At 37.7% G+C, this 21,006-nt stretch overlaps 2 protein-coding genes across 3 annotated transcripts in view; one reads left to right on the top strand and one right to left on the bottom strand.

Moving 5' to 3' along the window:
- The window catches only part of LOC132101631 (DNA topoisomerase I, mitochondrial-like), a 36,163-nt gene extending 22,430 nt beyond the window's left edge, over positions 1–13,733 (top strand). For both annotated transcript variants that reach the window (XM_059506714.1, XM_059506715.1), the window contains exons 15-20: positions 1,973–2,041; positions 6,535–6,649; positions 12,744–12,871; positions 12,992–13,086; positions 13,209–13,358; positions 13,460–13,733. In XM_059506714.1, the coding sequence (XP_059362697.1) occupies positions 1,973–2,041; positions 6,535–6,649; positions 12,744–12,871; positions 12,992–13,086; positions 13,209–13,358; positions 13,460–13,562 (660 nt within the window). In that variant the 3' untranslated portion in view covers positions 13,563–13,733. The remainder of the gene's footprint in view (positions 1–1,972; positions 2,042–6,534; positions 6,650–12,743; positions 12,872–12,991; positions 13,087–13,208; positions 13,359–13,459) is intronic.
- A 4,857-nt stretch (positions 13,734–18,590) lies between these two features.
- hsbp1b (heat shock factor binding protein 1b) lies at positions 18,591–20,722 on the bottom strand. Its single transcript, XM_059507179.1, has 4 exons — positions 20,552–20,722; positions 20,280–20,346; positions 19,024–19,147; positions 18,591–18,900 (listed from the first exon to the last, which is right to left on the bottom strand). Exons 1-3 carry the CDS (start codon positions 20,594–20,596, stop codon positions 19,029–19,031), a joined length of 231 nt encoding a protein of 76 aa, XP_059363162.1. The 5' UTR covers positions 20,597–20,722; the 3' UTR covers positions 18,591–18,900; positions 19,024–19,028.
- Between the last annotated feature and the right edge of the window lie 284 nt (positions 20,723–21,006).

Genomic DNA, 21,006 nt, shown 5'->3' with positions numbered 1-21,006 from the left:
ACCATTTCTTTTTGTGCTCTGTGTGCTCTCTATGTTCTCCATTTCTCTCATTTTAAAATTACATCTAAGCAAAGATTTTCTGTCAATGAGATTTTGACAGTGAAAGTGACAGAGGAGAATGTGTCTGAGACAGATGATAATATTGAGGACCCTGATTATGAGGCATCCTCCTCAGATGAGAATGAGACTCCTAATGTTGACCCTCCTGTTGTCTCTCAACCACCCACAAACCCAATACCTTCGAAAAATTGAAAGTTATCATGATCCCGCTCACCAACTGAACAACAGGGTAGGCTTAGTGCTGCTAATGTCATCAAAATGGTTCCAGTGCCCACTAGATATACTGTCAGCCATGTCCAAGATATACAATCAGCATTTCATCTTTTCATCATACCATCATTTGAAAAGAATGTACTTGAAATGACAAACTTAGACGGTAGGCGTGTGTATGGGGATGGTTGGAAAGACTTCAGTGTAACTGACTTGAAAGCCTACATTGGGTTGCTCATTTTGGCGGGAGTCTACAAGGCAAAAGGAGAAGCAACAGCAAGCCTTTGGAATGCTGACACTGGAAGGGCAAAATGCAATATGCCCCTGAGGGGGCACATCTTGTAGCTTTTGGTCTCTCAACTGAGGTTGCTGAGATCATCCTTCAATCCAGAACTCCCTCCATGAGGAAACTGTATACCTTGAGGTGGAAACCTTTCACCTCCTGATGCGAAGACTGCCAGCTCGACCCAGTTATTTGCCCAGTTGGGACAGTTCAGGAGTTCCTGCAGGCCCTTCTCTCTGCAGGGTTGACCCACTCCATTACAGTCTACCGAGCCCCTCTTGGTGGCCATTCAGTGGGTAGACACCCTCTGGTTACATGTTTCCTCTGCAGTGCACTGAGGCTGAGGCCTCCGACAAGAAGAAGCTTATGCTAAGTGGTTGATCAGGATGCTATCCTAAAACCTTGAGTCCTCTGATCTCCCCACACCATTGGGAGTCAAGGCTCACTTGAACCGAAGTATGGCAGCCTCCAAGGCCTTCTTGTCAGGTGTGTCTATACAGGACATCTGGAACGCAGCTGGACGGTCCACGCCCCTCACATTCATCAGATTAGACCCTTTACAGATTCGATTGATGTATTGCTCTTATCTGTACGATTAAAACTGAAAGTGTAATTTAAGCTCTTTTCGGGGTTATCAGGAGAAAATGACTCATAACACGTATCCGCGTTAATCGACTCCAGAGGGTTAAAGGAAAATTAATATTTAAGACCATGCAATATTTTTAACGCCGTAAATAAGCAGAGTTGTAACATTATGTAACTCCTTTGTACAGATTTACTCTCTTTCAGAGCATCTCAAATCATGCTGGAGAACATAATCATCTGATTTTGCACAAACTCAAGTGTTGCTGTCAAACAAACACAAATACTAAGACATTGTAGAATTCACTTGAATGTCCCAGTTCAAAAGTTTTTACTCAAACTATTATGCTGATAATATAACTTGTAATGAAAAATGTTCAGCTGTATAGCAAAAATGGAAAAATAAACATTTTCAAAAATTGTGAAGAGTGTTCAATATGTGATCATGTTAATGTTGATCTCCCCTCTGTGTGCTTATTAGATAGGATGGTCAACATATGAATCAATCATTAGTACCATACGAGTGTGTTCAATTGGGGAAAAAATGTCCAGAAATATAAATTGTCATTGCTTGGCAAGCGGTCTGTTTACTTTATTCTTCATGCATTTGGCTCAAGGATAAATTGTTATTCAAATGAGACTGATTTAAAAGCACCACATCTGCTACCATTAATTAGTTCCATGCATATTTTAGCTGGTTTATTTAGTAGGAGTGGAGGAAAAAAGGACTTCTGCGAAATGTCAAATATAATTGAGAGTGTCTCTCCATCTCTTTCCTTTCCTCTCAACCTCTGTTCTGTGCATACGATAAACAAGCTAACGTGTTTTTTGTTTCAGGTTTTCAAAAACCTCAAGCTTTTCATGGAAAACAAGCAAGAAGGAGACGACCTCTTTGATCGACTCAATGTGAGTGTAATGTTCTGAAACGGCGGCAGAGTCATAGATTTTTCATTCTGAGGGATACGATTCTCGAGAGACTTGCATCATAAAAGCTCTCACTAAAGGATGGTAGTTTTTCTTTTCAGCCTGGTTTTTATATATATACAGTACAGACCAAAAGTTTGGAAACATTACTATTTTTAATGTTTTTGAAAGAAGTTTCTTCTGCTCATCAAGCCTGCATTTATTTGATCAAAAATACAGAAAAAAAATTAATATTGTGAAATATTATTACAACTTAAAATAATATCTTTCTATTTGAATATACTTTTAAAAAATTATTTAGACTGGATGTTACATGTGACACTGAAGGCTGGAGTAATGATGATGAAAATTCAGCTTTGCATCACAGGAATATCACATGATCATTTAGAAATCATTCTAATATTCTGATTTATTATGAGTGTTGGAAACAGTTCTGCTGTCTAGTATATTTGATGAATAAAAGGTTAAAAAGAACTGCATTTATTCAAAATAAAATAAAAAATTCTAATATATATTCTAATAATATATTTTCTTTACTATCCCTTTTTATCAATTTAACACATCCTTGCTGAATAAAAGTATTGATTTTATTTAAAAAGAAAGGAAAAAAAAATTACTGACCCCAAAGTACTGACCAGTAGTGTATATTGTTATTACAAAATATTTAAATTTTAAAAACAGATTTTTTTTTTTTTTTTTTACTTTTTATTCATTAAAGTATCCTAAAAAAGTATCACATGTTCTGAAAAAATATTAAGCAGCTGAACTGTTTCCAACTTTGATAATGAATCATCATATTAGAATGATTTCTAAAGGATCATGTGATAATGATCCTAAAAAATCAGCTTTGCATCACAGAAATAAATGATAATTTAAAATATAATAAATTTAAAAACAATTATTTTAAATTGTAATATATTACATACTACATACATTAAAAATGGTAATGTTTCCAAACTTTTGGTCTGTACTGTGTGTGTGTGTGTGTGTGTGTGTGTGTATATATATATATATATATATATATTAGGGCTGCACGATGTGTCGTTTAAGCATCGATATCGCGATGTACGAATCCACGATAGTCACATCGCAGGATGTGCGATGTAGGCTGTCGTACTTGATCTGTTATTCATTAACTGTACGGGCCAGCTGCTCCCCGGCCCTTGACGAATGTGATTCGCAGAGAGAGAGAGCGCGCGCACGCGAGAGAGAGAGAGAGTGGGCGTGTGCGAGAGAGACAGAGAGAGAGCGAGCCGTCTTCAAACAACACGAGCGCTGTCTTGCTCTCTCTCCCTCCCGCATATTAATCAATTGACGCAATGGTGTCGATGTTTAAATCATTTAAAATGAGAATGTAAGTGTGCTCACCCCATTTTTGTTTGTAAGAAAAAATATCGCAATATATATCGCAGAAAAATAAAATATCGCAATGTCATTTTTTCCCAATATCGTGCAGCCCTAATATATATATATATATATATATATATATATATATACATACATTATATATATATATATATATATAATTTTTTTTTTTTTTTAATAAATGCAGTTCTTTTTAACCTTTTATTCATCAAATATATTAGACAGCAGAACTGTTTCCAACAATCATAATAAATCAGAATATTAGAATGATTTCTAAATGATCATGTGATAGACTGGATGTTACATGTGACACTGAAGGCTGGAGTAATGATGCTGAAAATTCAGCTTTGCATCACAGGAATAAATTATTTTTTAAAGTATATTCAAATAGAAAACTATTATTTTAAGTTGTAATAATATTTCACAATATTACAGTTTTTTCTGTATTTTTGATCAAATAAATGCAGGCTTGATGAGCAGAAGAAACTTCTTTCAAAAACATTGAAAATAGGAATGTTTCCAAACTTTTGGTCTGTACAGTATATATATTTCAGTCTTAATTTTTGCAGCTGAAAAATTCTGCCCTCACTGAAGGACAGAGAGATGGATTGTGAGAGAAAATTGGAAAACTGTTTGTGTGTGACAGACAGTGAGATGGAGAGAGAGAGAAATGTGCCCTTTCAGTGAGGTCAGGTTTGTAATGGTGGGCCATCGTGGAGGGGGAACGTTAATCTGTACTTTGGGCTCTTCCGATTGACTCAGCGGAAGGCCGAGTGAAGGGGTGAACGAGAGAGGATGTGGCAGAGTAATACTGGCCCTCTTCCACAAAGTGCTGCAAATCTTATTACATGCTGCTTTGCCTTTAAGCTTGTGTGCTTAAGTGTGCATATGATGCTCAGAAAAAAAAATAAGTGTCTTTAACTTGGCTGAACCCTCAATAGAACATACGTTTAATATATTACAGATGCAATGATTAACCTAGCTATCTAAACAGAAACGTTTTAATGAGAGAATGCTTGCATAGGGGGATACGAATGGAGTATTTAACTCTCATATTACTTGTTCTGTTTCTTTTCTAAGAAGTCTTTGGTAAGATACGCATACAATAAAATGAGAGAAAATTAGGGTTGGGCCGATAGACGATACCGTCGTCCATCGCTGATGGCTGATAGACATCATGATGTTTCACTTATCACTTTCGAAATTTTCGTTCGCACGTTTAAGTAGTGGCAGTACTTACCACACATTTTACAAGATTGTTTGTCAGTGGTACTCAGGATCTGCGAATCATTCACCATCGTCCTCCGTCATCTCTCGTTACACAGTGTCTACACCCGACGTTGTCGTGTGGCGCCGCATCGCATCTGCTTAAGACTGTCTACACTGGACGTGACAAAGGGACCATTGAAAAGCATTTGAAATTTGTGTCAGCATGTCATAAATACAAGGCGGCAGCAGTTGACTGTAGGTAAGACGCCTCAAGATTGGCTTAACGAGGAATACGACAACTGGAGCCAAATTACTTGAGATGTCTGTGTGTGGTGGCTCTTGATGCCTTGACCCCAGCCTCAGTTCATTCCTTGTGAAGTTCACTCAAATTCTTGAATCGGTTTTGCTTGACAATCCTCATAAGGCTGCGGTTCTCTCGGTTGGTTGTTCATCTTTTTCTTCCAAACTTTTTCCTTCCACTCAACTTTCTGTTAACATGCTTGGATACAGCACTCTGTGAACAGCCAGCTTCTTTGGTAATGAAAGTTTGTGGCTTACCCTCCTTGTGAAGGGTGTCAATGATTGTTTTCTGGACAACTGTCAGATCAGCAGTCTTCCCCATGATTGTGTAGCCTAGTGTACCAAACTGAAAGACCATTTTGAAAGCTCAGGAAACATTTACAGACGTTTTGAGTTGATTAGCATGTCACTATATTCTAATTTTTTGAGGTAGTGAATTGGTGGGTTTTTGTTAAATGTGAGCCAAAATCATCACAATTAAAAGAACCAAAGACTAAAACCACTTCAGTCTGTGTGCGTTGAATTGATTTAATATACAATTTGAGTTGAATTATTGAAATCAACTTTTTCACGACAATTTATTGAGAAGCACGTATGTATATAAAGTTGGTGTTTTGTTTTTTTTTGCTGATTTTTTTATTTTTGTTTTTGTTTCGTTATTGTTTTGTGCACATTTGAATGTTTCACATTGTCATTTCTTTATTTTTGTTCTTGTTCAATATTTTGTTTCGCTTTTTGAGCACATGATTGAATTTGAATGTGATTTTAAGTCCACCAGTCATTTCAACTGTAGAGATAAAAAGGACATTTAGTCATTTTTATGAGGATGTCTCTAAAAGTATCTTGTCAGGTTGCGTTCCCAGAAGTATAGTTTGGTTAAAAACACAAACACTTTGCTGTTCCTTTGAGTCACTGGGTGTCCTAGCCCAAATGTCACAGTGTTCCCTTGTGAACAGTACCGAACAGACCGACATGTTCAACATGTGTCAAGTGTCTTGCCATGCGCGTCATCAAACATCAGCAGCAGTTGACATGCTAGGACACAGCTGGTGTCATTAGCATTTAGCACCTTTAAGAAAACACATCTAGCTTCATTAGAATGCAGATGTGTGACTGTACTTGTATTCCACTGGGTCGCACAAAACCAGTTTGCGAAGTAAATATTTGGATTTTTAGTACTTTGCTCGTAAAGGAAAAGTGAGCCAGGGTTTTACAGTTGAAGTTTTCGAATGAGTGTGATGTAGATGCACATCAGACAACTTGCTGGTTGCATAGCTTGTGTCTGGGAGCCCTTTTTGAGACACATCTTGTTGATGTAGCCAGATTTAATGGATGTTTTCTTTATGTCTGGAACATACAACCCATACTCCTGCACTCACAGATCCATTAAAGTTGGAACAAATGTCTGATATCTTCGGAGGAGCAAAAAAAAGATTGCCCTATTCAGATTTGCTATTTTAGACATCTGTGTGTTTACTTACGGACAAAAAAGCAACAGCGCCATCTTGTGGTTAACAGTGAAGCTGGATAATAAAATACGACGGTTTCTCAGTGTTTGTGTTTGAATTCTAACTTTTAATGTTTTGTTTTTTCCTTTCCAGACTCAAATGCTGAATAAACACCTGAGTTCCCTCATGCCAGGATTGACTGCAAAGGTTTTTAGGACATATAACGCCTCCATAACCCTGCAGCAACAGCTGAAAGAACTCAGCAACAGTGAGTGTCTTGTTTTTCTGCCTCACTTTCTCTCTCCTATTTTCGTCCTCCATTCTATCTGTCAAACTTTAAATGAACATTCAACATCAAGAAAACCAGTACAACTTCCAGATGTTCAGTCATGCTGTCAGTATGGATGTACTGTATGTTGGAACATTTGCTAAAAAGCTTGATTATGATGCCAATATGGATTGCTGTCAGAGTGTTCAAAACAGCATACATTTTGACAACTGTGAGTCCACAGGAACATATGGATATTGTTAGTATGACAGTGTGTCCAAACTTTATGCAAGCAACATAATTAACAAAGTTTCTATTTTGCAAAAACTAAAAGGAAACTAGCCGCAGTTTTACATCAGTGTTTGAGTCATTGCTCACTCATTGCAGCCTCACTGATTGTCCTTCTTTTTTTGTTGTTGTTGTTGTTGTTGTTTTCTTTCTTTTTTTCTCACTTTAGTTTCATTTTTTTTATTATTTGTTTTATTTCTAGTTTCTATTAATTTTTAAGCACTCATACTTTTAATTTTAGTTTTAATTCTGATATTTTAGGGCTGCGTAAGGTAATGTTTAAAAGATACATTTTCTAAGCCAAGTCTAGTGCTATTTCTGTGCAGAGTTCTTATGTTTAACTAATTTTTTTTTTTTTTTTTTTTTTTTTTTAAATGTACCATGTATTGAAAATAATTTGACTTTTTTTTTTTTTACCATGCTGTCTGTGTGCAAAGTTTTGGACTTTTTCACACACTTTAAGTGTATATTGCATCAGTGGTTCTTCGGTTTTCACCGCAAGCATAAGTAGAATACTATAGCTAATCAGATAATAACATGATTTCTGGTTTGCAAAGTTTTGTCCCTTTGTCATTAATCATAACTCGATGGAGCCCAACCAAAAACCACAGAATGTAGCTATGAACAGTTTAAACATCTGTATTCAGTCAGTGCTTTTATGTTGCTTCAGGAAAACCCTATATTGAAAAATGATTGTTTTGTGAATGTGTATATATATGTATATAATGTGTATATATGCGTATGTACACACACAACTGTCTAACAAAATTTCCTGTTGCTCTTCGCTTGAATTGGTCATGAATTAAGACAAAAACTCATTATTAATCTGGAAAATATTACTTTTATCACATCATGCCTGGTTAGGACACAGTTTGACAAGCTCATTCTAGTTTGTTTGTGCCGCTAGATTTGGTGTTTTCATTAATTACTGAATTGTGTGTTTGTGCTAATGAGACTGTTGTGTTTGTTTGTGAGTAGTGTAACTATCCGAGTATCTCTAGAGCGTGTGTGTGCGTGTGTGTGTGTGTGTGTGTGTGTGTGTGTGTGTGTATAATGCTGGGGTGGAGGTGTTGGATCGCCACTGAGAGGAAATCTGTTTTCTGCATCCGCTACAAGCTCTAATTAAATCAGCTCAGTGTGTGGCACATCAGGTGCCATGTGCTGTGTGTGTGTAAGTGGTGTCCATGTTGGCTTGGAATTTACAAATTTACAGAGAAACTTGTTTGAGTCCCTGTAATTATCAATTTCTAGCCATTTTAACGATATTTTCGCTTTTTTCCCTTCATACAAAATTTTTATTTTGATGAACCTCAAACTATGCAGGTACCTGGGTAAAACTTTAGCATAGGGACCAATTCTCACTGTTATCTAGTTCCTTATTTGCATGCATATTATTAACATATTTGCTGTTTATAAGTACTTATAAATATATTCAGCATCTATAATCCTACCCAATACCTAAACTTAACTCAACTAGGGCCTACCTTACGAACCATTGATAAGCTGCAAATTAGGAGTTTATTTTTGCAGAAGTCATAGTTAATGGCTTGTTAATTGGACCTTGAAATAAAGTGTGACCAGTAATTGTTGTACCTCAGTTTTTTTTTAACAGTAAAGAATTTAGCTTTTTTATTTTTATTAAATTTTAACCACAATTCTTCTTACTATAAAGTGAAAAATATATATTTTAATGCAAAAAATAGTTTAAATGGAAGTATTTGTACTTTATGTACTTGCATCTAATTATAAACTTTTAATCTAATTAATAACATGATTTGCCAATTAATTAATTGCATAGCAGTTTTGGCTGAGAAATTAACCCCTGAAATATCATTTAAAGTCATCGTGTTAAACGAAGGAAAGGCATTGGATAGGCATTACAGAAAAGCAGCTTTAAGCTTTGAAGAAATATTTCGTTTCAACATTGCATGAATAAATGCATTAATAGAGTCATTCATTCAACCGATTCTTTCAAACAGCTGATTCATTCACAAACGAAGCAAATGTCTGAGTTGGTATAGCAACACATAATGTAATAAGTATTACATTATTATTTAATTAAAATGTTCATCATGTGATAATTTTCTCAAAACTTAATAAAATCTTGAGGTCATAATGTAATAATAATTCTTAAATGTAATAAAAAAAAATCACAATGTATTGTATGAGAAATTCATTATGAACACATTGTGGCAACTTCTAATGTAATAAGTTCATAAATTAATACCAGATTATGTTTACAATAATATATCTTTCAATATAATAAATTTGAGCACAAAACAATAATAGTTTTATTTAAAGAAAATTAGGCTTGGTCTACATTGTGTACTTTTTTTAAATGAAAAGCTTACTAATTTTGTGGTTATGACATGCTTAATTTTTAAAATATAGGCCTGGTTTCACAGACAGGTCTTAGACTAAGCCAGGATTAGGCCATAATTCAATTAGGACATTTAAGTAATTTTTATGAATGTGCCTTAGAAAAAAAAAAAACATTACTGGTGTGCATTTTGAGACAAAATAAAGGCATTGATTTATTTTAAGATCAGTCAGAGCAAGTTTCTTTCAGTTGAAACAGCTCAGGCTTGGATTTTAGTCTGTGAAACCGGGGGATAGTCATTTAATTGGTTGTTATAAAAACTTGTTTATATTGTACACAAATGAATAGGCCTAATGTATTTATAGTTTTGGTGATATGATTAGACTGTTTTATCTTCCTGAGGTAAATTTCTTGTAACTGACACATTCTTCACAGGCTGTTATACTGATGATTTCCCTGGTTAAAACCGCTTATAGGCACAGAAATGATGCGTGTGATTAAGTTGTACTTTATTTTTCAACATATCCTCTGATGTACATTCACTTTATAACTGTATTAAAGTAAAGAATTGTTCATTCTACTTGTGCTCTGTGCTGCTACTGCCTGAGGCAGATAACACAATTTATCCCAGACTACATTAGACTTTTATTTTATTTTCCAAATTAGTTTATAAAAAATGCTTTCAATTCAAGGAAATAGAATTTAGTAGGGGCGCAACTGAATTGTTCCTAGCAATAATTTTGATGAATTAAAATATTATATATAACCACTGTCATTATACCACGGACATTACCTGAGATGTTAAAGTCCACATGAAATCTAAATTTACAATATTTTGTTAGTGCACATTGCTGGTCTTAAAGTCAACAATTAGTCTGTGCAAGTTAATTGAAAAAAAAAAAAAGCGTTCGTTTTGGTAATCTTTAAAAATCCAAATCTGATCATTTACTTTTGCTCTGGAATGGCATGCTTTTCTGATGACATCAGTTTGACGGCTTGAGCAGAATATGCTTAACCACGCCTCTCCGACCATTAGTCTGCTGTGAGTGTCAGATGAGAGGAGGAGCACAAAAATAAAACCCCACCCTCTACTCAGTATTCCAGTTGGAAATTCTAGGGGTGCACGATATATATCGACCGATGATTAAAGGGCACCTCGTCAGTAAAGCTGGTTCTCTTATCAGCGGTAAATTCCATCAGGTGCTTGATTTCACAGAGCAGCTGTTACTACACAGAGCCATTGTTAACTGACAAGCTGCGCAAATCCAAGCTGATAATGAACGTGGATTTGCACAGCTTGTCATTTAACAACAGCTCTGTGTAGTAACAGCCCTAGGAAATACGCCACCACACTGAAGTCCAGTCGGCAGCAACTTATGGTTCACATATGCATGACCAAAGTAAGAACATAATCGAAGTGTTTAAAACATGCAAAGTATGATTGCCAACTGTTCCCGTATTTAAGCAGAAAGCATTTTATCATGTCACGCCTAGTGTAGGGAGATAATCCACTCTCACAAAAAAAAGCTAGACAACCTTAGTTGAAACTGTAATAATAACATTTGGAAATCTCTTCTGTACATTATTTATCTGAGCATTAGATGTTTCTGTTAACAAGGTTTGCGGCATTGAACAGTGCTCTCTCTCTCTCTCTCTCTCTCTCTTAAAAAAAATAAATATTTTTCTGTGGGACATGGTGGAGAATACGACGTGAAGCGACATGGTGCATGTGAGTACCACAGAAAAAAGCGTATCATCAAGAAACATGCAAATCAGTGCAATCATTTTACAATTAACCAAATGACCCACAGGCTGACAAAGTTTGGGCAGCAGAAGTGACGAGCATTTATCATGCCGTACATTACACACGTTCATATCGCTCTACCGACTGCAATAACAGGTTAGCCCCAGTCAATAGATCCCACCGCTGCCAATAGATCTTTCGGGAAGTCGTGGCCTGGTGGTTAGAGAATCGGACTCCCAATCGAAGGGTTGTGGGTTCGAGTCTCGGGGCCGGCAGGAATTGTGGGTGGGGGGAGGGCATGTACAGTTCTCTCTCCACCCTCAATACCACGACTTAGGTGCCCTTGAGCAAGGCACCGAACCCCCAACTGCTCCCCGGGCGCCACAGCATAAATGGCTACCCACTGCTCCGGGTGTGTACTCACAGTGTGTGTGTGTGTTCACGGCTCTGTGTGTGTGCACTTCTGATGGGTTAAATGCAGAGCACAAATTCTGAGTATGGGTCACCATACTTGGCCGAATGTCACTTCACTTTCTTTCACTTTCTGTCATTTTTCCAGATTCTGAAATAGCTAAGGAAAAAGCTGTAGAAACTTTGGGTGATATTTTGGTACAGGTAGTGTCTCAATCTTTTAGTCGGTGGGTTTAAAAAGAAATATAGGCAATATATTACAGAATATATTGAAATGTCTTGAAATGTCTACTTTTAAACGAACATATTCAAACCAAAATAAATAGGCTACTCTCTGATTATGTAATCATATGAAATGTGCATTTCTCTCTGGCGTTCATGGTGAGTCCGCATCGTCAACTTCATCTTTGCAGCGACACAGAAAACACCAGTTTATTACTAAACAATTAAATGTATCCTTGCTAATTTAGACACATTAATAATCATTACTTTAACCAGTTCTTTGTGGCAAGCCTTATGTGTGCGGTCATAACACTTATTATTCTGTAGGCTATAGTCTATTTAAGTAATTAAATTAATATAAAGGGGCGACGCATTTACTACTTTTAAAAAACGCAGGTCAGGAAGCGGGTCGGGTACAATATTTTCTTTTTCTTATTTTGCGGTCCGAGTTGCGGGCGGGTTAGTTGAAAACGGGTCGGGTGCGGGTTGTTTATATATTGACCCGCGCATCACTGATTGATATATATATATATATATAATACATATATATATACATATATATATATATATATATATATATATATATATATATATATATATATATATATATACACACGCGTGCGCACACACACATAGCCTAAATAACAGCACAAATATTTTTTAACTGTCCCGAGCTGCTTATACTTTAAGTAGTTATATAATTATGTAAATATAACAATATTTTTGGCCAGTTTATAATGTAATACTGTAATAATGTAATATAATGTCAAGATTTTATTACATTTTGAGAAAGTTATACATTATGAACATTTTATTACAATAATAATGTAGCTATCGGTAATACTTATTACATTATGTGCAGTTATTACATTATGAGTTGCTACGGCTAGTCACTGAATTTTTGGCTTACTCATTACTTCGTTTGTTAAAAAGAAAAAATAAACTATCAAAAGTAATTGTTTGAATTTAGTCTAAATGGATGTGACATGTTTACTCTGAAGGAGGAATGTAAAGGCTGCCAGTTTCCACATTTAAATGTAACTTATTTAGCAAATCTTTTTACTTCTCTCTTTCTCTCTAACTGTGTGTGTGTGTGCTTCCTACTACAGTGAAGGAAAATGCGGCAGAGAAGTTGCTCTCTTACAACAGGGCAAACCGTGCGGTTGCAATTCTATGTAACCATCAGCGGGCGCCGCCAAAGACCTTCGAACAGTCCATGGCTAACTTGCAGGCAAAGGTACTGGAGATATGATATGAAACTGAATAGTGGAAAAAAAAAATATTCATATATCATAAGAGGCTTTTGAATATGATTCTGTTTTATTGGGTTTGGTATTTCTCTCTTCTCTTCTTTTAGATTGACAGCAGGAAGGAGCAGCTGGACTTGGCTAAGAAAGAGCTAAAGCAGGCCAAGAAAGAAGCCAAAGGGAGCTCAGACAACAAGCTGCTCATGTCAGTATCTCATTCCAGGCCTCTGAGAGAGGATGTTTATTTGCTCTCCAAGCTATTAGGATCCTTTTATAAATGAATATGATATTCATATTCATATGTAAAAGCATTTTATGTGTGTTCAGTGTGGTGGAGAAGAAGAAGAAAGCTGTGCAGAGGTGTGAGGAACAGCTGCTGAAGATGGAGGTTCAGGCTACAGACCGAGAGGAGAACAAACAGATCGCCCTGAGCACCTCCAAACTCAACTACCTGGATCCACGCATCAGTGTGGCCTGGTGATGATTTCATACTCATACACAATTGCTACACAGGAAGTGTTGTTGTATTTAATATCAGAATGTTTTCAGAGTTTCTTTACTTTATTTTCTGCTTCTAGGTGTAAGAACATGGAGGTGCCGCTGGATAAAATTTACAACAAAACCCTAAGGGATAAGTTTGCCTGGGCCATCGACATGACTGAACATGACTTTGTGTTCTAAGCGTGGTTTGTTCATTCTCCAGTTCAACTCGGTGTTTTATACAAATGTACATTTTAATAGAAATGTTTTAATCAGCGTTTTGATGATTATTGTTGTCGCTTTTATATTGTTTACGCAAATGTTCTAAGTCATTTTAAGAAAGTTCAATAAATGTTCTTCCTTTCTAGGGAACTAGTCCTTTTTTTTTTTTTTACCACAAAAACGTTTTGAAAGAAAAATATTTGGGTTGTATTTCATAGCTATATATATATATATATATATATATATATATATATATATATATATATATATATATATATATATATATATATATATATATATATATATATACAGTACAGACCAAAAGTTTGGAAACATTACTATTTTCAATGTTTTTGAAAGAAGTTTCTTCTGCTCATCAATCCTGCATTTATTTGATAAAAAATACAGAAAAAACAGTAATATTGTGAAATATTATTACAACTTAAAATAATAGTTTTCTATTTGAATATACTTTTAAAAAATAATTTATTCCTGTGATGCAAAGCTGAATTTTCAGCATCATTACTCCAGCCTTCAGTGTCACATGTAACATCCAGTCTATCACATGATCATTTAGAAATCATTCTAATATTCTGATTTATTATGATTGTTGGAAACAGTTCTGCTGTCTAATATATTTGATGAATAAAAGGTTAAAAAGAACTGCATTTATTCAAAATAAAAAAAAATTCTAATATATATTCTAATAATATATTTTCTTTACTATCACTTTTTATCAATTAATCACATCCTTGCTAAATTAAAGTATTGATTTTATTTAAAAAAAAATTACCCCAAATTACTGACCAGTAGTGTATATTGTTATTACAAAATATTTATATTTTAAAAACATAGTTTTTTTTTTTTTTTTTTTTTACTTTTTATTCATCAAAGTATCCTAAAAAAGTATCACCCATCCATCTTCTACCGCTTATCCGGGGCCGGGTCGCGGGGGCAGCAGTCTAAGCAGAGAACCCCAGACTTCCCTCTCCCTAGACACTTCCTCCAGCTCTTCTGGGGGGACACCGAGGCGTTCCCAGGCCAGCCGGGAGACATAGTCTCTCCAGCGTGTCCTAGGTCTCCCCCGGGGTCTCCTCCCAGTGGGATGTGCCCGGAACACCTTCCCGGGAAGGCGTCCAGGAGGCATCCGGAACAGATGCCCGAGCCACCTCAGCTGACCCCTCTCGATGTGGAGGAGCAGCGGCTCTACTCTGAGCTCCTCCCGGGTGACTGAGCTTCTCACCCTATCTCTAAGGGATCGCCCAGCCACCCTGCGGAGAAAGCACATTTCGGCCGCCTGTATCCGGGATCTTGTCCTTTCGGTCATGACCCAAAGCTCATGACCATAGGTGAGAGTAGGAACGTAGATTGACCGGTAAATCGAGAGCTTCGCCTTGCGGCTCAGCTCTTTCTTCACCACGACAGACCGGTACATCGACCGCATTACTGCAGAAGCTGCACCGATCCGTCTGTCAATCTCCCGTTCCATCCTTCCCTCACTCGTGAACAAGACCCCAAGATACTTAAACTCCTCCACTTGAGGCAGGAACTCTCCACCAACCTGAAGTGGGCAAGCCACCCTTTTCCGACTGAGGACCATGGCCTCGGATTTGGAGGTGCTGATTCTCATCCCAGCCGCTTCACACTCGGCTGCAAACCGTCCCAGTGCATGCTGAAGGTCCTGGCCTGATGAGGCCAACACGACAACATCATCCGCAAAGAGCAGAGACGAAATCGTGTTGTCACCAAACCTGACCCCCTCCGGCCCCTGGCTGCGCCTAGAAATTCTGTCCATAAAAATCATGAACAGAACCGGCGACAAAGGGCAGCCCTGCCGGAGTCCAACACGCACCGGGAACAAGTCTGACTTACAGCTGGCAATACGAACCAAGCTCCTGCTCCGTTCGTACAGGGACCGGATAGCCCTTATCAAAGGGCCCCGGACCCCATACTCCCGGAGAACCCTCCACAGGCCGCCGCGAGGGACACAGTCGAATGCCTTCTCCAAATCCACAAAGCACATGTGGACTGGTTGGGCATACTCCCATGAACCCTCCAGCACCCTGTAGAGGGTATAGAGCTGGTCCAGTGTTCCACGGCCTGGACGAAAACCACACTGTTCCTCCTGAATCCGAGGTTCTACTATCGGCCGGATTCTCCTCTCCAGTACCCTGGCATAGACTTTCCCAGGGAGGCTGAGAAGTGTGATCCCCCTGTAGTTGGAACACACCCTCCGGTCCCCCTTCTTAAAAAGAGGGACCACCACCCCGGTCTGCCATCCCAGAGGCACCGTCCCCGACTGCCACGCGATGCTGCAGAGGCGTGTCAGCCAAGACAGCCCCACAACATCCAGAGACTTGAGGTACTCAGGGCGGATCTCATCCACCCCCGGTGCCTTGCCACCGAGGAGTTTCTTGACTACCTCGGTGACTTCAGCTTGGGTTATGGACGAGTCCACATCTGAGCCCTCAGCCTCTGCTTCCTCAATGGAAGACGTGACAGCGGGATTGAGGAGATCCTCGAAGTATTCCTTCCACCGTCCAACGACATCCCCAGTTGAGGTCAACAGCTCCCCACCTCTACTGTAAACAGCGTTGGTAGGGCACTGCTTCCCTCTCCTGAGGCGCCGGACGGTTTGCCAGAATCTCTTCGAGGCTGACCGATAGTCCTTCTCCATGGCCTCACCGAACTCCTCCCAGGCCCGAGTTTTTGCCTCCACAACCACCCGGGCTGTAGTCCGCTTGGCCTGCCGGTACCTGTCAGCTGCCTCTGGAGTCCCACAAGCCAACCAGGCCCGATAGGACTCCTTCTTCAGCTTGACGGCATCCCTTACTTCCGGTGTCCACCACCGGGTTCGGGGATTGCCGCCTCGACAGGCACCGGAAACCTTACGGCCACAGCTCCGAGCGGCCGCTTCGACAATGGAGGTGGAGAACATGGTCCACTCGGACTCAATATCTCCAGCCTCCCTCGGGATCCGGTCGAAGCTCTGCCGGAGGTGGGAGTTGAAGATCTCTCTGACAGGAGACTCGTAAAAAAGTATCACATGTTCTGAAAAAATATTAAGCAGCAGAACTGTTTCCAACTTTGATAATGAATCATCATATTAGAATGATTTCTAAAGGATCATGTGATAATGATCCTAAAAATTCAGCTTTGCATCACAGAAATAAATGATAATTTAAAGTATAATAAATTTAAAAACAATTATTTTAAATTGTAATAATATATCACAATATTAAATTTTTTTCTGTATTTTTGATCAAATAAATGCAGGCTTGATGAGCAGAAGAAACGTCTTTCAAAAACATTAAAAATAGTAATGTTTCCAAACTTTTGGTCTGTACTGTGTATATATATATATATATATATATATATATATATATATATATATATATATAGCTATGTTACTGGGATTTTCATGCACAACCATTTCTTTTACAAAGAATGGTGTGAAAAGGGAAAAACATCCAGTATGCGGCAGTCCTGTGGGCGAAAATGCCTTGTTGATGCTAGAGGTCAGAGGAGAATGAGCCGACTGATTCAAGCTGATAGAAGAGCAACTTTGACTGAAATAACCACTCGTTACAACCGAAGTATGCAGCAAAGCATTTGTGAAGCCACAACACACACAACCTTGAGGCGGATGGGCTACAACAGCAAAAGACCCCACCGGGTACCACTCATCTCCACTACAAATAGGAAAAAGAGGCTACAATTTGAACTGGCTCACCAAAATTGGTCAGTTGAAGACTGTAAAAATGTTGCCTGGTCTGATGAGTCTCTATTTCTGTTGAGACATTCAGATGGTAGTCAGAATTTGGCGTAAACAGAATGAGAACATGGATCCATCATGCCTTGTTACCACTGTGCAGGCTGGTGGTGGTGGTGTAATGGTGTGGGGCACCATTCATGGCACAATTTAGGCCCCTTAGTGCCAATTGGGCATCGATTAAATGCCACGGCCTACCTGAGCATTGTTTCTGACCATGTCCATCCCTTTATGACCACCATGTACCCATCCTCTGATGGCTACTTCCAGCAGGATAATGCACCGTGTCACAAAGCTCGAATCATGTCAAATTGGTTTCTTGAACATGACAATGAGTTCACTGTACTAAAATGGCCCCCACAGTCACCAGATCTCAACCCAATAGAGGATCTTTGGGATGTGGTGGAACGGGAGCTTCGTGCCCTGGATGTGCATCCCACAAATCTCCATCAACTGAAAGATGCTATCCTATCAATATGGGCCAACATTTCAAAAGAATGCTTTCAGCACCTTGTTGAATCAGTGCCATGTAGAATTAAGGCAGTTCTGAAGGCGAAAGGAGGTCAAACACAGTATTAGTATGGTGTTCCTAATAATCCTTTAGGTGAGTGTATATATAAATCTAGTAATTCTCATTTACACAATGTGAAAAAAGTAATGAAATGGTAATAAAAATCATTTGTTCCTGATACAATTCTGTATGACACATAATTTAGATTAATTAGGATTAACTAATACTATTATAAATAACTTGTTATTCAGCTAAAATGTTTTATTATTATTATTATGGTGTAAAATGTTAATGGTTTGGGTGTTTTTTGGTCCAATATAATTTACCAATATATATCTCTTTAAGCCTTTTTCCACGAGTCCAGATTCAAAAATAGATTTCTCTCGGAGGGGAAAAATCTTATGAAGCGATTTAATCACATTTTAGCTGAAGTCATTGAACTTTGATAGTGTTATGGTTTTAAATTGCATTTAAATGTGTTAATCATCATCTTACCCAGCTTACATGTTGATCAATTATAAACAATGAGACTTACATTTCCAAAAATTCACCCTGTTAGTTTTAGCTTGAGCGTATGTGACCCAAGAGATTTTGCATGTCTGCATGCATTTCTTTTTATTACATTTGACTAACTTGCAACTGCTAAAGAGGACTGGGTGAAACTATGAACTATAATGGTTTATTATATAAGAGCTATACCAGTAAAGAGAGATGAGGCCACAGGTTTTAAGAAACAACTTTAATTCAGTGACAAATTCACTTGAACAGGAATGGTGTTAGGTTGGCACTTGGGCTAGTGCTATTACAATAAAGCAGGGTTCGGTTCTACAGTTGGATGTCATGTTTATAAAGTTCTTTGTAATCCATTACAGAAAAAAGGGGGGGAAGGGTAGCATACATTACATACATAGTATTAGGACTGACTTTAAATTCTAAATATTAAAAAGCATCACATCAAACCAAAATATGTTAGTCACCATAGAGAAAATCTTGCTGCTCCTGAAGAGTGTTGACAGTTTTTGCTACTCAGGATTCTGTGAAAGATTACACTCAATCAGGGCAGTGCATTTTAATACAGCATTCCAGAATGAAATGCATTTTAAATTTCCATTTAGAATCAAACATTCACAACTGGTTTGAACTAATAGTTTAAGTACCTATACTAGGAGGCCTCTCCCTCTTTGACCTTGTTCTCCCCTTCAATCTCTTCCACTCCCGCCTGAGTCATCAGGTCTGCAATATTCTTCTCTAGATCATCGATGCGGGTGCTCATTTCATCAAGTGGATCTTATTAAGGAAGATACAGGAGAAAGCACAGGTAATACCACCATTTAAATCCACATATCAAGGCATTGAGTGCATGGCTAAAGCAATGTCTACTTTGTAGATCTTGACCGTAAACAAAATGTATGTATTTGTAAACCTGCATAGCACTGGATTAAAGCATTTCCGCATTTGGATTTTTACAGATCATTTTGTGAACCTGATCACAGAATGGTGATCTTGCAGTTGTGGTAAATTTTGGTTCTGTTAAAATGTGGAGCTTTCCTGAAGGGGTTTGTATGTGGGTCTAAGATTTGTATGAATTTTTGAGATGCTCTTCCTGTTGGACAGTGGTTGTGGCATTTAAGTGGTTAAAGATCTGGATTAACCCCTTGACAACTGGCAGTTCAGTTCAGAGTTAAGGCCTCCTCCTCACCTTTGTACCCTCAAGGTTTCTGCAGATTTTATAAAGGCAAGACCAAGTAAAGAACATGTAATAATTACAAGAGGTTGCATTTGCAACATTTCAAAGTTCGAAAATACAACTTTCCATTACTTTCTTAACAAAAGAAGTTAAATAACTTTGCTCCCAACTCTTCCTCAGTATTTTTGTCTGGTTTTTCAGTCTAAATAGATAAAGATAATTAAATCAAGATATACTTGCTTGAAGCAAAATGACAATTATTGAGTTTGGTTAAAGAATAAATTTGTTAGTTTTCATACCCATCTGTTGGATATTTGTTCTAGTTTTAAATGCTCGTTTTTGTTCAATTTCTCAGAATATACTTCATATCGTCATTTTGCATTGGGAAATCTAGACCAAAAATACTGAGATCAATTTTAGCAGTGCATGCAACATTCAATGCAATTACTGCTTGGATTTAATTACTTTTTAAGGCCTTAATTTGTGGAAAACTAATGCCTTTTAAAGACCTGCAGAAGCACCGGAGCAAGGCATTTTTCCCAATTTGCTTGACTGTATGCAAAAACGAAACCCTACCTTATATGATAAAGAATCTGGTAAATGACAGCTAAGCTCATTTAAATTCCTCTAAACCGCTTACTGTAGCATTATAAATAAGACGCTATCACTATGAGTACTACTATCTCGTTTTAAGTCTATAGCTGTGCTAAAAACAAGAAAGGATATTTCTCCCGATGATCTGGTCTGACATCGTCTGGAATTTATCTTGCATCTGCTGCAGCAATGTCTGCACCTGTTAGAGATCAACATTCAGTAAATACATAGATATTCAAATAAATCAACTTGTTTACGTCACAACAACTGTGTTCTCAAATCATTTGAATTTAACAGTAAACTAAGTTTGTCGCATCATAATCCCAAGTAGAACAGTTAAACAGGGCCTAGCATTAGCCTAACCTAGCTAACGACAAAAATATGTCGTTTATTATGAAACCTACCACTGCTGTGAGATCCTGCACCGATTTTGGGTCCGTTTCTGACATATTTCTTTAATAAATAGCTGGTACAACAGCAGAGAGATGTTTATTGTTCTTTAAATTGTGTATCTTTCCAGCTCTTTGCTTTACTGATGATCAGCTGTTGGATAAATCACGGAGTCGTGACAAATACCGCGAGACTTTAGAGACCTCGGAGTGAGAGATTCTCGCAGCTGCAGGCAGGCAGATCAACCTCTGGCGTGATGATCAGACCATACACAGCATCAGAGCAGTTCTCACACAAAAGATGCCAGTCATTTCCTATATTAAGACCAATGACATGTTACAGCATGATAGACCAGAATTTATTTAAAGCTCATTTTGTTGCGAATTAAAAATAATTTATATATATATCAAATATAAACCTGTAATATAACCTGTTTATTTGTTTTTATTTCCTCTTCCTCAGTAACAGA

This window comes from Carassius carassius, chromosome 23 (genome assembly GCF_963082965.1).
Source record: "Carassius carassius chromosome 23, fCarCar2.1, whole genome shotgun sequence".
Lineage (NCBI taxonomy): Eukaryota > Metazoa > Chordata > Actinopteri > Cypriniformes > Cyprinidae > Carassius > Carassius carassius.
Note: the sequence above shows the minus strand (reverse complement) of the source record. Positions and strands in the feature narration are given on the sequence as shown.